Consider the following 12,746-nt stretch of genomic DNA (forward strand, 5'->3'; position numbering starts at 1 on the left):
CTGGCTAGGCTTATAAATGCCCTAGGGCAGATAGCCTAGTATGAACCTATGAACCTATGAACAAAACTGAAAAGTCCAGGCTATGTCTTATAAAATGTGGTTTGCACAGATGAATACTAACCATCTTTTTTATTTTTCTACACTCATTAAATTTCTTTAACTCATCTGAAAATCTTATACTATTTAAACTATTATAAGCTCTGTGACTGGAATGTATGCTGCTAAACATATCCCCCTTTGTCTTAGCTCATGCTAATGCTATCATCTACACACAATTTATATTGCAGCTGAAAATATATACATACAAACTATCAGCACTGGTTTAGATAGGATAGCTGTTCACTGTCGCTAATGCCCTTTGTTGGTTATCTGGCAAACTCTTTCATGGGTAACAGCTGCTTATAATAACAATGATGAATCTAACTTGTACTTATCATCATCATCTGTCGCAGGGTGTTAAAGCATGCAAAGAAGAGATTGCAATGAGGCCTCAACTCATGCAGTAGAACAGAATCTGTTTAGCCATGCAAAGAAGAGAGTGCAACAAGGCTAAAACACATGCAATAGAACAGAATCTGTTAAAGCTTGCAAACAAGAGAGTGAAACGAGGCCTCGGCACATGCAATAGAACAGAATCTGTTAAAGTATGCAAAAAAAGAGAGAGTGCAATGAGGCCTCAACTCATGCAGTAAATCAGAATCTGTAGGAAAACTGTATATAGGTCAAATAATTCAATGTGAAGTTCTGAATGTGTTTCAGTAAGCTTTTCTTTTCAGGTTTTCCTGCTCAGTAATGCTGTTTCTTTTAACGGTAGAGATTCTAACAAATTCAGTTTCTCTAGTGTGGTCAAGCTTTATGCTCTTACCCAGAATTTAGTTTCTGATTTCATGAGCCCTTAAGGTATGGCTTATGCAAAGCAAAGCATTACTTGATACACAGGAAATTAAAGTGGAATTATTTTGCCTGGCAGCTGAAGATGCTTCCCACTGGGGAGACCATGAAATACGGTTGTTATCCAAATTTACAAGCTGACATTCTCAAGTACCTATGTGTCATTATGGATTACTCCTTGAATTAAGGAACTCATCCTGACATCTTCATTCTTAAAAAAAAAAGAGAGAGATAAATTGCATACATATAAATTGCTCAGTAGGGAAACCTTGGGCAAACATAGCCAACAGCAACCTATTTTCACCCTGCTTCTGTATTGTCATCACTTCTGTATCACAAGTGAAAGATAAAATGTGAGCATGCATTGAGAAACTAAATGAAGGAGAGCATGCTGTGCTGTATGATAGGCATGTTAAAAAAACACTAACTTGCACACTCAACATAAAAAGGGAAATAATCCAAAATTAGCATCCAGTCTCATGACTATGCATAAAGAGAGAAGGCAAGAAATCGATCCCATGATTTCTTACAAGAAATCACACAAAAAAGAGCATTCATTAAATTCGTCCATGAACTGTGTAACTCTGAGTGACTATGTGTTTATGGAGCCACAAACAGAAATTTTAAAGTTGTAAAATAACCTTCAAAGGTAACAGAATGCCTAAAACAAATGTCCAACATCTAACACCAAATAATATCTCAGAAATTATGAAAACCTTTATTTATTATGAATTACTTCTTACTTCATGCTGTAATAATGAAGACCAGGTTATCCTTACAAGGATGAGTCCGACTTTTGCTTTCCATCTGTCACAAGATGTTAAAGCATGCAGAGAAGAGAGTACAATAAGGTCTCATCTCACTCAGGAAAACAAAATCTGTAGGAAAACTCTATATATAGATCACATAATTCACTGTGGAGATCTGAATGGGTTTTATTAGGCTTATTGTTTCTGCTCACAAATGTTGTTTGTTTTAATAGTGGAGAATTCTAACTAATTAGTGTCTCTTTTTGTACTGCTGTGCCCCGCCTGGAACTGTGTAGGTTGCAGTATTTCACATGAACTGTTCTCCCAAGGGTGGGGGTGCTAGTACTAAGAATCGAACACTGACCTGTAAAAAGCAGTCAATGCACTGTCAGAGGTCATTACTTTCACAAAATATGCATGCACATCAAATCTTAAAGTACAAGTCAGCAACAAAACAAAAGACTCATTAAATGGCTGTGGGGACTAGCTCTGAACAATGATTCCAGCCTAAAACTGGCATCACTGTAAGACTCACTACTGCCACCATAGAAGATGCCATTTCTTAAGATGGAGTTCAGCTGTTAATATAAAAGCACTGCAATCTGACACAATAACACTACATCTCCCGCTGTACATTGCACATGATGCACATTGGAGGGAATGCTGATGGATAATGGTGGCACTACACCTATGCAAATTGTGAAATAGTTCATGAGGGCTTTCAGAGAGATATAAAGCCATACGCTCATATATAAGTAATAGTATTATAATGTAGCCAGTGTGTTGCTTGCTGCAATTCTACATGTCTTGAAAAAAAGCAGTACACAGCTAGTTTGACAATATGCATAAAACACTGTGTTATCAAGGTGCATTTGCAGAACAGACTAAAATACAAAGACATTTACCATTTACTGTTAAAATAAAAAATTATGGCATTTAAACTTGTCAGTGGGGTAGAGTATGTGCCTATAGCAACATACTGACTGAGTCTAAGGTGAATATGACAGACCTACGATGTAGTTAGATTGCGGTAAAATATATGTGTGTGTGTGTGTGTGTGTGTATGTGTGTGTGTGTGTGTGTGTGTGTGTGTGTGTGTGTGTGTGTGTGTGTGTGTGTGTGTGTGTGTGTGTGTGAGTGTGTGTGTGTGTGTGAGTGTGTGTGTGTGTGTGTGTGTGTGTGTGTGTGTGTGTGTGTGTGTGTGTGTGTGTGTCTGTCCATCCTTGTGCTCTCTGGGTGGTTGGGGTAGTGGCTGCAGTGTACATCTCCAAGAGCAATGAAATACAATACATTACTGCAGTGATTTTTTTTTTACATCATCTTAATATTTCAACCAGAAAACTGTAAATCAGTCTGAGGATGAAAGTTACTGGCATCTGTTATTGTTTATTCATAATTAAACAGTCATTGCTCTGGCTTGGCAGGATTAGTGTGACTCTGTGTGTGTGTGTGTGTGTGTGTGTGTGTGTGTGTGTGTGTGTGTGTGTGCACGCACATGCGCGTGTATGTGCATGTGTGTGTGGGCATGTGTGCATGGGTGGGTGTGTGTGTGTGTGTGTGTGTGTGTGTGTGTGTGTGTGTGTGTGTGTGTGTGTGTGTGCATGTGTATGTGACAAATAATAATACATTACTACAGCCAGCATATTTTTAACTGATCACAATCTGATATCTGAGGTGTACACAGTCAATAAACTGTTATTGATGGGAATGGAGGCAGTCTGTGGATGAAAGTGACTGATCCCATTGGCTGAAATATTCTTCAGACTTTCATTAAGGAGAGGTATATCCAAAGTTTGTAAAAGTTGTCTAAAATGCATGGCAGACAATTTAAAGAGCCATACTTTTGGGGGGTTACAGACCACCAATAGAGTTTAATTATTTCTTTCAGATCACTTGAAATCTCTAGTACAAAAATAAGTTGATTGATTTTGTATGTACAACTCATCATGTTACAGTTTAACATAGTGATAGAAAACAACACTATAACAGCTACAAAATAAATAATGGTATATGCAAATGCAAAGCAAAGTTGTAGAGTTTTAAGCAGTTCTGTGCTCCTCAAAAAGAATATATTGGTTCCAGATGATGGCAAGAAAACAACACTATAACAGCTACAACATAAATAATGGTATATGCAAATGCAAAGCAAAGTTGTAGAGTTTTAAGCAGTTCTGTGCTCCTGAAAAAGAATATATTGGTTCCAGATGATGGCAATAAAACAAAAATATTAAAGTGACACCTCTTCCCCATGTGCAAAAATGGAATAAAGGGGTGGACGGAAGAAGTCATCAGAAGTTAAGTGTCAAATATACACGTGGATCAACACGTTGAAAAATGGCTTACAATCTATAAATAATCCATTCCAACTGAACTTCTTCCATATTCATAACCAGCCACAGTACCACCAGTTCTGTTCGCCTTACTCTATTATACAGTATTAACAGAGCCCATTGTTTGAAGAGATATCTGTCCAAAAGGAAAGTCTACCTATGACAATCTCCTACTGCATATCAAGCAAAGTAGCTACCAATGCCTCTTTAAAATCAGATTTGATGAGTAGATGGGAGAGACATAAATTCACTTCTAGCTTATCCTTGTATATATTTATAAATATTCCAAGGCCACTGAGTCTCATGAACATTCTCACCTTGCCAGTGACTTCCCTCAGGCAGCACTTCCTTTCTACTGGAGGGTCACACCTGTCATCCCTGTTATCAGAGGCATCGTAATGCAGGGGAGGAGGCTGCAGTCCACCCTGGGTGTGAACAGTAAGAGGGTAAAGTTTTCTGGACTGGATTTTCATTAAGAATACCCTCAGCATCTGTGCATCCCTGCATGTGTCAATGTACACACCTGTTGCTTACTCCTGCTTTTCCTTTCTACATTCCACATGCAGAATTTATACAGAAAGTTCTTGCTGCTATCGCAAACTTGTGTATGTGTGAATTGTCCTAGTTAGGGATGGCAGGTTAGTTAATTTTCTCAAGCTAAAACCCTGTATCTTGTTTATAGGAAACAACAGCCTGAATCCTCTACATCAACTACCAACCTACTAAAAAATACATTTCAGTACATTTTCAAGGAATTGTAAGCTTTAATGCATTTTCAAGTAATTGTGATCTTCAGTGCATCTTCAAGAAAGTGACAGCTTCAAGGGAAGAGAAGTTTGCTGCTACTCATGCTAACTTTGTTTTCAATGTGCAGTTAGTCATGACACAACTGGTAGCATACTTGCTTTTCATGAAGAAGGTTGTAGGTTCTACTCCCACAACATGTAGCTGGATTGCTGATACTGTGCTATACTTTAAGAGGTGGGGCTACTGCAGGCCTGAGTGTGTTCTACTTTTGATGAGATGCCTAGCAGCTATAAACCTATTGTTGGTTTGTCATCCATTCCCTATTGCAATATGAACAGCTTACTATTTTTTTATGTAACATAGGCAATTTATTCTTCAAGGGCAGCAGGCACTGAATTTGTAGATGAAACACACTGAAATATAAATTTGTTTGCTAGCAGCAACTTCTTCATTAGTTACAGATCTCTTTAATGTGGAATTATTCAGATGACTTTTGCTTCTCTGAACATTGTGTATATTGACTGGTGGACTGTAATGACAGACGTTTGAGTAGTGTTTTAGGACTGAAATGCCCTGAAATGAGTGGTTTTGTTATTATTGGGCTATGCGTCTTGTTTTATTGCTTACTGGAAAAAAAATTAAAACTACAAACTTAAAACACGCTTAACAATTGGTGCTGTATTATACAAGGGATAGATTTTAACACAATCAGGATGGTGAATCAAAGAAATCTTGGATGTTTGCATGGTCCTAAAAATCTGTGCAAAGGGCCTATGCTTTGAAAATAGCCCAAAGGTAAACTTTATCCTCCACAGGCCAGATGCAGTTCCTTTGAGTGTTGGTTTCAATGTTTCAATGAATGCAAGTTTCAAGGGAAGATAAGTTTACTGTTAATGCTGTCTGTTTTCACTGTTATCATTTTGTTTAGGAAATGTCTATCAATATCTGCTATAAAATTTGAAATAAAAGTTTTAAATTAAATCCAAATATCTATAATCATTGTAAAAGTACAGAAGAAAGCAGTATGCACACTGAGAGGTTTGAACAGTCTTTATGGTGACTAGGTAGAAACAGCCAAGTAATGGGACACTGAAATGGCTGGGGGTCCTGTGTGTGTGTTTTGAGGGGGGGGTCCAACACCCTACCTAGGGCCACATTTCACCATGATCCGGCTCTGAAGTATCCGGCTCTGAAGTAAACACTTGGTTTCTTCCTCTTGCATGCATTCATGTGTCCATCCGTCCATGCAAGACAATGTGGTACAGGATTGGAGGAAACTCGGAAGGAACTACAGACAAGACCGGAGAGAATCACAGTTATTTTTAAACTTAGGAGTAGCTTTCTAGTTGTACAATGCAGTAAAGAATTTTGCAGAGGAAAATTTTTTTTGACTGAACCCAGTGAACTGGAATAAATCGCAGCAAGTGAATCAGCTAGGGCATTGTGGACTACTTTACTGAAGGTAAGCATTTATTTTTAGGTGAATATCTTACTTTTGGAGAGAGTGAGCAGGATGATGGTTAGGTTAGTGTGGTTTGTGTGTGTGTGTGTGTGTGTGTGTGTGTGTGTGTGTGTGTGTGTGTGTCTGTGTGTGTGTGTCTCTGTGTGCGTGTGCATTTTGTTTAAATATTTTGAAATCGGATATTTATATACTTTTTTTATTGTACTCTTCTGCCCTCTTTTTGTTTTGGTCAGGGTGGGGGGGTAGCTAGCTAGGTTGTGGATTAAAGCAAATTGCCCTTTCACTTGCTCAGCTTCAATTCTGCCAATAAGGCTGGCAAGTGAGTATTTGTGTTAAAAAAATTGGAATATTTGTATCCTTTTGGGGGGAGGGGGTCAGCTGTGCTGTGGATGAATGCAACTTGTCCTTTTCACTTGATTTCCACATTTAAGGTGCATTTGTGTGAATAAATCTGAATATTTATGCTTTTTTTTGGGGGGGTGGCAGTAACTTTTACCCTTTTCATATTATTTTAATGGCTGACCTGTGTACATTTGTGTGACTTACATGGAATATTTTGGGTGGGGACATGGCTAGCTGTCTCATGGGAACTTATCATTTGCTCAGCTTAAAGTTTGGTATTAAGGGCTGGCTAGTAAGCATTTGTGCAAAATAAATTGGAATAGTTATGCTTTTTTTCTTAGGAGGGTGGCAGCTTGCTGTGTTACTAATGAAATAACTCATGCTCAGTTTAAAGCTGGGCATTAACAGCTAAAGTGCATTTGTGTGAACTAAGCTGAAATATTGTATGAAACAGATTTGAAACTGTTCCACTTTTACAGAATGTTCTTGTACCTGCCTCATAAGCTGAGTCAGCAAGTTACTCTCATATTGTTTGCTTAGCTTATAGTCAGCCTTTATATGACTAGTGTCATTTGTGTGAAATATGCTATGATATTTACTCTTTCTCTGGATGCTGTAATTGTAAAACCAAGTTGACACTGTTCCTGATTTTGCAGAATGTCCCTAAGTTTGCGTCACCTTGTCCTGTTCCTAATAAGATTTGGGGTCAATAGTTCACATACGTCAGCTCTTAGGGGTGTATTGTCAATGTTATACTCATCTTTCCAAAGGGCATGGTAATGCATTTTTGACATTTAACTTTAGTCCATGATTCTGGTGCTAGTTATTTGTTTGGGAGAAGCCTGCCTGTAGAATGGCTGAGTCTTTTGAGGATTAGACCCCTGCTCCTGGCTTCCTCATGGCTGGCCATTATTTTGTTTCATTTCATGGTTATTACTACAAACAACTGTCATAGAGGAGGAGGTGTTAGAAAAAAAACATCCATGGGTGGGGGGGGGGGGGGTGTTAAATAAATTGTGCTCCAGGTGTCAAATATGTCCGGTATGCCACTGCCTGGAATAAATTTGATGATACCTCTTGAGTCATCTAGTTTATGTTTAAAAGATGATTGACAGACATGCTATTTTCCATGCTGGGGAAATATACTCCAGAGGCTTGGGAGGTGCTTGGTTATAAACTGGTCCCTCAATCATGTTTTATTTATCAGTTGGGAGGATTTAGATCCCACGGTTTTAATATGGGTGAAGATGCTGGACTTGCTGAGAGAGAGGAGGTCCAAGACAATTGGGACTCCAACTGCACATTAAGCGAGACAGATAAGACACACAGTAATGGCTTTCATCCTCTTTTGGTAACTCAAGGACTTTAGACCTGTAATCTTTTTAGTTATGACCCTTTACATTTTTTCTAATTATCTGATATGCTTAGTGAGAGATACCCAAAAGAAGCCACTTGCAGTTGATAAACTGCCTGATCAATGTTGAGTGTAAGGGAGTGATTACCTCTTTAGACCACGAAATTCCTCTGAGAATTAGCTGTGCTAAATAAAAGGATTTCCTGGCAACTATTGTTATGTTCTGGTCTAAACAGAGGGATCTATCAACCCAAGTACCTCAGTCACTAATTACATTTTCATATTATAGAGGCAGTATGATGAGAGGAGGAGTGGTCTACCAAAGTTATGATGCTACACTTTTTAGCATTTAGTTTGAGCTCATTTTTACTACATCAAGAGTTTACTAGGATGAGTTTATGCTGGGGGGGTTTAGGCATCATAGGCTGACTTAACAACAACCCTTAGTTGACAATCATCTGCAAATCTTGTTTAGTCAGATGTTTTGGATCTCAATTTGGAGATTTAAGAAATAAATACCAAAAAGGAGAGGTCACAACATCAAGCCCTGAGGGACACCACTGGTCACTTTCATATGTTCTGCCAAGCCGCCTACGTCTCTCACTGTGTGGATTCTATCTTTAATCCGGTTTGCAATCCATCTTACCACATGGGCAATGGTGTCAAAAGCCTTAGCCAGGACTAGATACACCATCTGCATTAAAGTGCCACCATCTGCAGCCTCAGTAGCAGTTCCAAAGAAATTTCTCATATTAAAACAGGATCAGGCACTTGTAGATACAGGCAATAAGTGGTTAGTCTCCAAATCGCCTACTGGACCAAACCTTGTGCAACCGTAAGAAACTATTTATCCTGTCTAATAATGTCAGTGGCTTTCAATGTGTACCTTATATCCATACCAGACCAAAGAAGGCTCAGCATATTTCATATGAAATAAATGTGCTTTCTGGGTCACTACCAGCTAAGAGAAAGTCATCAGTATAAAGGTTTAATGTACACTTATTCCTTATTAAGGGAGATCTTTAGAGTTTGTGAATGCCTAACTTAGTGTATTGGATAATCTCCAAAAAGAGTGAAGGGAGGTGGGGTGGTCAGTGACCCCAAGTGTAATCCAAATTTCTTAGTTTTTAGTATTAATCTTGCAGCCTGCATCTGTACAAAGTACACCTGCAGTATGTGTTTTGCAAATAATTCAATGACTCCCATTCCTCCTATCCTTTCCGAAAGACTGTGCCACAGTATGACTTCAGGTGCCTGGGTGGTACTTGCTAAAATAGAGTACAGAGAACTGCTGAACTGTGAGTCCTCTGTGCAAAGGAAATCATTCACATAATGTTTGAAGCTTATGCAATCTCAACAAGGTCCACCTGACCCTTAAAGATTAAACTGTCCTTCACACTCCCCAAAACTCTGAAAATTGTTAACTGGACAGACCCATAAACTATTTATTCAAGCAGTGCATATGTGAATGTGTGTATGCATGCTGTGAAGGACTGTCCTCCCATAAAGCAGTGGTCGTCTGCCTTATGACTACTGAGTTTCAAGATGGGTTCTGGCCTCTTATGGTAAAGTAGGTATCTGAAAATGAATAGATGACATACAATAAACTGCTAGCTTCAGAAATATGTAATACAATACAGACATGTCATGATAAAATATAATGTCAATATTGATCCATTTTCTAAACTAATTCTCCTGGTGAGCATCTCCGTGGTGGTGGCCATACTTAACCACAAGCAACAGTCTATAGCTCATCCTGTGGCTCATCTTTGCATTCCTGAGTAAGATGAGTAATATAATCTCTCCAGCCTGTCCTTGTTTGCCGCAGGGTCTTCTAAAATTTAGGATGAACAGTGGTTGCACTTTGAGGTCTTCCTAGACTATCAAGTTCCTCTATTTGTCACAGGGGATGAGCTCAACTAGCCTGGTACCTTGCATTTCTTTTTTACCTCCTGTCATTTGACCAAATGTATATATGACTTCATCCTCTCAGTCACTATCCATAGATCAAAATTACAGGTGAGGATGGAAATGTAGACAAAGTAATAAATCAAAACCTAATCCAATGACTTAGCTCTTGCTTTACTATCCCGTTAAGGTACAACAATGCCAGAAACACCAATGTCATTGTACCTGTCCCCCAATTAATCTCCTGATATCCTACATTTTTAATTCACAAACAAAACTCCATGATGTTTAATCTATTCTCCACTTAAGGTAATTGCTCCATCATCACCTGCAGAGAGGAATCCATTTTTTTCCAAGTGAGAACCATACCATTTGATGTGGGATTGCTGAATTTCATCACATCCATTTCACATTCATTGAAATGCTCAATTGCACATTGCATCATTTGAAACTAACAGGACAATATCATATGCAGAGAACTAAGATGCAACCATTATATCAAAAAACGATCTACTTCCAGATCTTGATGGACCTGCCCATGAAAATTACTAACAGGAGGGGGCACAAGACACACTGTTGGGCAGAGTCCATCAGCCACCCTCAAAATACTTGCCTTAATACTATAAGCACAGACACAATGGTTAAACCTGAAACACAGAAACCAAATAACAGAGCAGCAACCCTGAGACCTCATACTGCTGTACACCTTTGACAAGACATTCCAGACTACACGATCCTATGCCTTTTCCAAATCCACAAAGAAAAGGTAGACTGTATTGACATATTCCAACGACCACTCAAATATGAGTGCAAATACAGAGAGTTGATCTTCTCTCTAGTGACTAGGGCAGAATCCACATTGCTCCTCCTAAACCAAAGACTTTTAACACTGGATACGACTCCTTTCCATCACTCTGACACAGGCTATGGCTTTTTAATGGAGGTTGAGAAAATTATGATCCCTTTAGAGTAGTAATGCACTCACCTATGCACCTTCCTAAAAAAATGAAGATTACTACCTCAGTTTTCCAGTCCAAGAGTACTATTACAATTGCCTATACATCTCTGGAAGACATGTTAATCATGATATCTAAGCATAGTCCAGGACATTCAGTATTTCTAGGCAGATGTCATCAATACTCAACATTATCAGCGTAGAAATGTTTAACTGGCACAGTGACATCATCCACTGAAAGGACTAATCTACCATCAACGTCTGCCACCACCTCCTTACAGTAGGACATGTTTACTAAATTTGTGAGTTGTTGTCAGTGGTCCTTTTGCCTCTTATCACTGTTCCCAGTCAAGGTCAGCATGTGTTTCTACCTTTGTTGAGAACAGCCTGGACAATGCATTGACTCAGTCCTTCCTGGGAACACTGGATGTTTTACAAATCTCTTTAAGGACATCTGAAAATCATTCTCTATAGCTTTGCCATACTCCTTGCACATGTGGGCCTTTACTTCAGTGACTACCAGAGCTACTGTCTTTGTGGATAACCAGTGCCAATTACTTAGTTCTAGAAAACCTAATAACAGTACAAAGTATGTCTCATGAAAATGTAATTTCTGTTAACTGTATTGCACATAAAGTTAGGTAAGACTCATAATATAATTTCACTTCTGCACTTCTAAATGTGAAGACCCTGTCGGACAGACTCATGGACACCTACATTAAGTGTACATGTTCTGCCTTCAAGAACATACCCACCACATTTTTTGTGCTGTCTATTCACTCAGAAAGATTACACCAAGTGTACATGTAGTATATACTTTGTGGTAACTTTTATGAGTCCCCCTCAATATTTAAGGCTGCAAGAAAATCAGTAGGAAAGCTAAAATTAAGAGGAAAAAGGATCTTATGCCTGTGTTGTCCATCTACTCAGAACGGCATTCACTTAGTGTAGTTATTCTTGTGTGTGTGTGTGTGTGTGTGTACTATAGGAGAAAGGCTAATCAAGATAAGAAGATATGATTATACTTGGATAAAAAAGGACATTTTGAGAATACATGTTGCAGGTACCAGTTCAGATTTGTATTAATTTCTGAAAAGTAGAACCTTGAAACATCCAAGTTTCACAGCCTAATAGTTCTCCTATGAACAGAAACAAACAATGACAAAATAACTGTTTACGACATGTGTCAGAGCACAAAACATGACTGTTTCAAAACTGTGAAAGTAAACATTAGCAGTAATGATGTACAGTAGTAGATTTATGCATGTAGAACACATGGTGGCTAGGCAGTCTCTGTTCTTGCTGCTGCGATATTCTTTTATGTAAAAATCTAAATACTGACTCACATTATCCAAGATGTTTAGACCATAGCACCCTAACCCAGAAGCATGCATATCTTCATTGAAGATCTAATGGGTTCATGGCAGCAGGCTACTTATGTGCTAATTCTGTATCATCCCTAGATATACTGCAACAGAAGCTGTAATAATATTTGTAAATGCTTAAAAAAATTCCTATCATCTATAAATGATGCAGTTTTGGCAATGCAAATGCAATAAGGGACATACATCATTTGGTTTGTAGTATTTTGCAAGCTGGAAATAACTGATCCTAGCTACATTAAATATCTGCAACCTATCCAGATACTACCACACAATGTATTTGTACATATTATGTAAAGACAGCATAACACAAGTAATTAAAAGGAAACACAAAACAGTACCCTTATATATGCACGATGGGTTTTACAACTTTCAGCTGTATGTTTAATATTCACACGATCCGATGTTACATCTGATGTTCCATTTGTTATAAAATAAAACCTGCTGAGTCTGTCTGGAGTCCTCTGACTATCCGCAGTCAGATTATAAAACAAAACTGGAAAGGACAAATAAATAAATAACAATTAGAATGGCTGCAATTCTAGTACACAAAATGCATTTTAAAGCATATCAATTGTAAGACATCAGAATACAGAGACACTTGCCAAGAAATATCATAACACCAT

The 12,746-nt window shown here is 38.3% G+C and overlaps 1 protein-coding gene across 1 annotated transcript in view; it reads right to left on the reverse strand.

The window, feature by feature from the left end:
- The window catches only part of ITGA4 (integrin subunit alpha 4), a 1,222,769-nt gene that overhangs the window by 489,469 nt on the left and 720,554 nt on the right, over positions 1-12,746 (reverse strand). Inside the window, exon 15 of the mRNA XM_044075262.1 lies at positions 12,462-12,616. Coding sequence (XP_043931197.1) covers positions 12,462-12,616 — 155 coding nt within the window. The remainder of the gene's footprint in view (positions 1-12,461; positions 12,617-12,746) is intronic.

Source organism: Protopterus annectens, chromosome 6.part0 (assembly GCF_019279795.1).
Source record: "Protopterus annectens isolate FY-2018-M chromosome 6.part0, PAN1.0, whole genome shotgun sequence".
Taxonomy (NCBI): Eukaryota; Metazoa; Chordata; order Ceratodontiformes; family Protopteridae; genus Protopterus; species Protopterus annectens.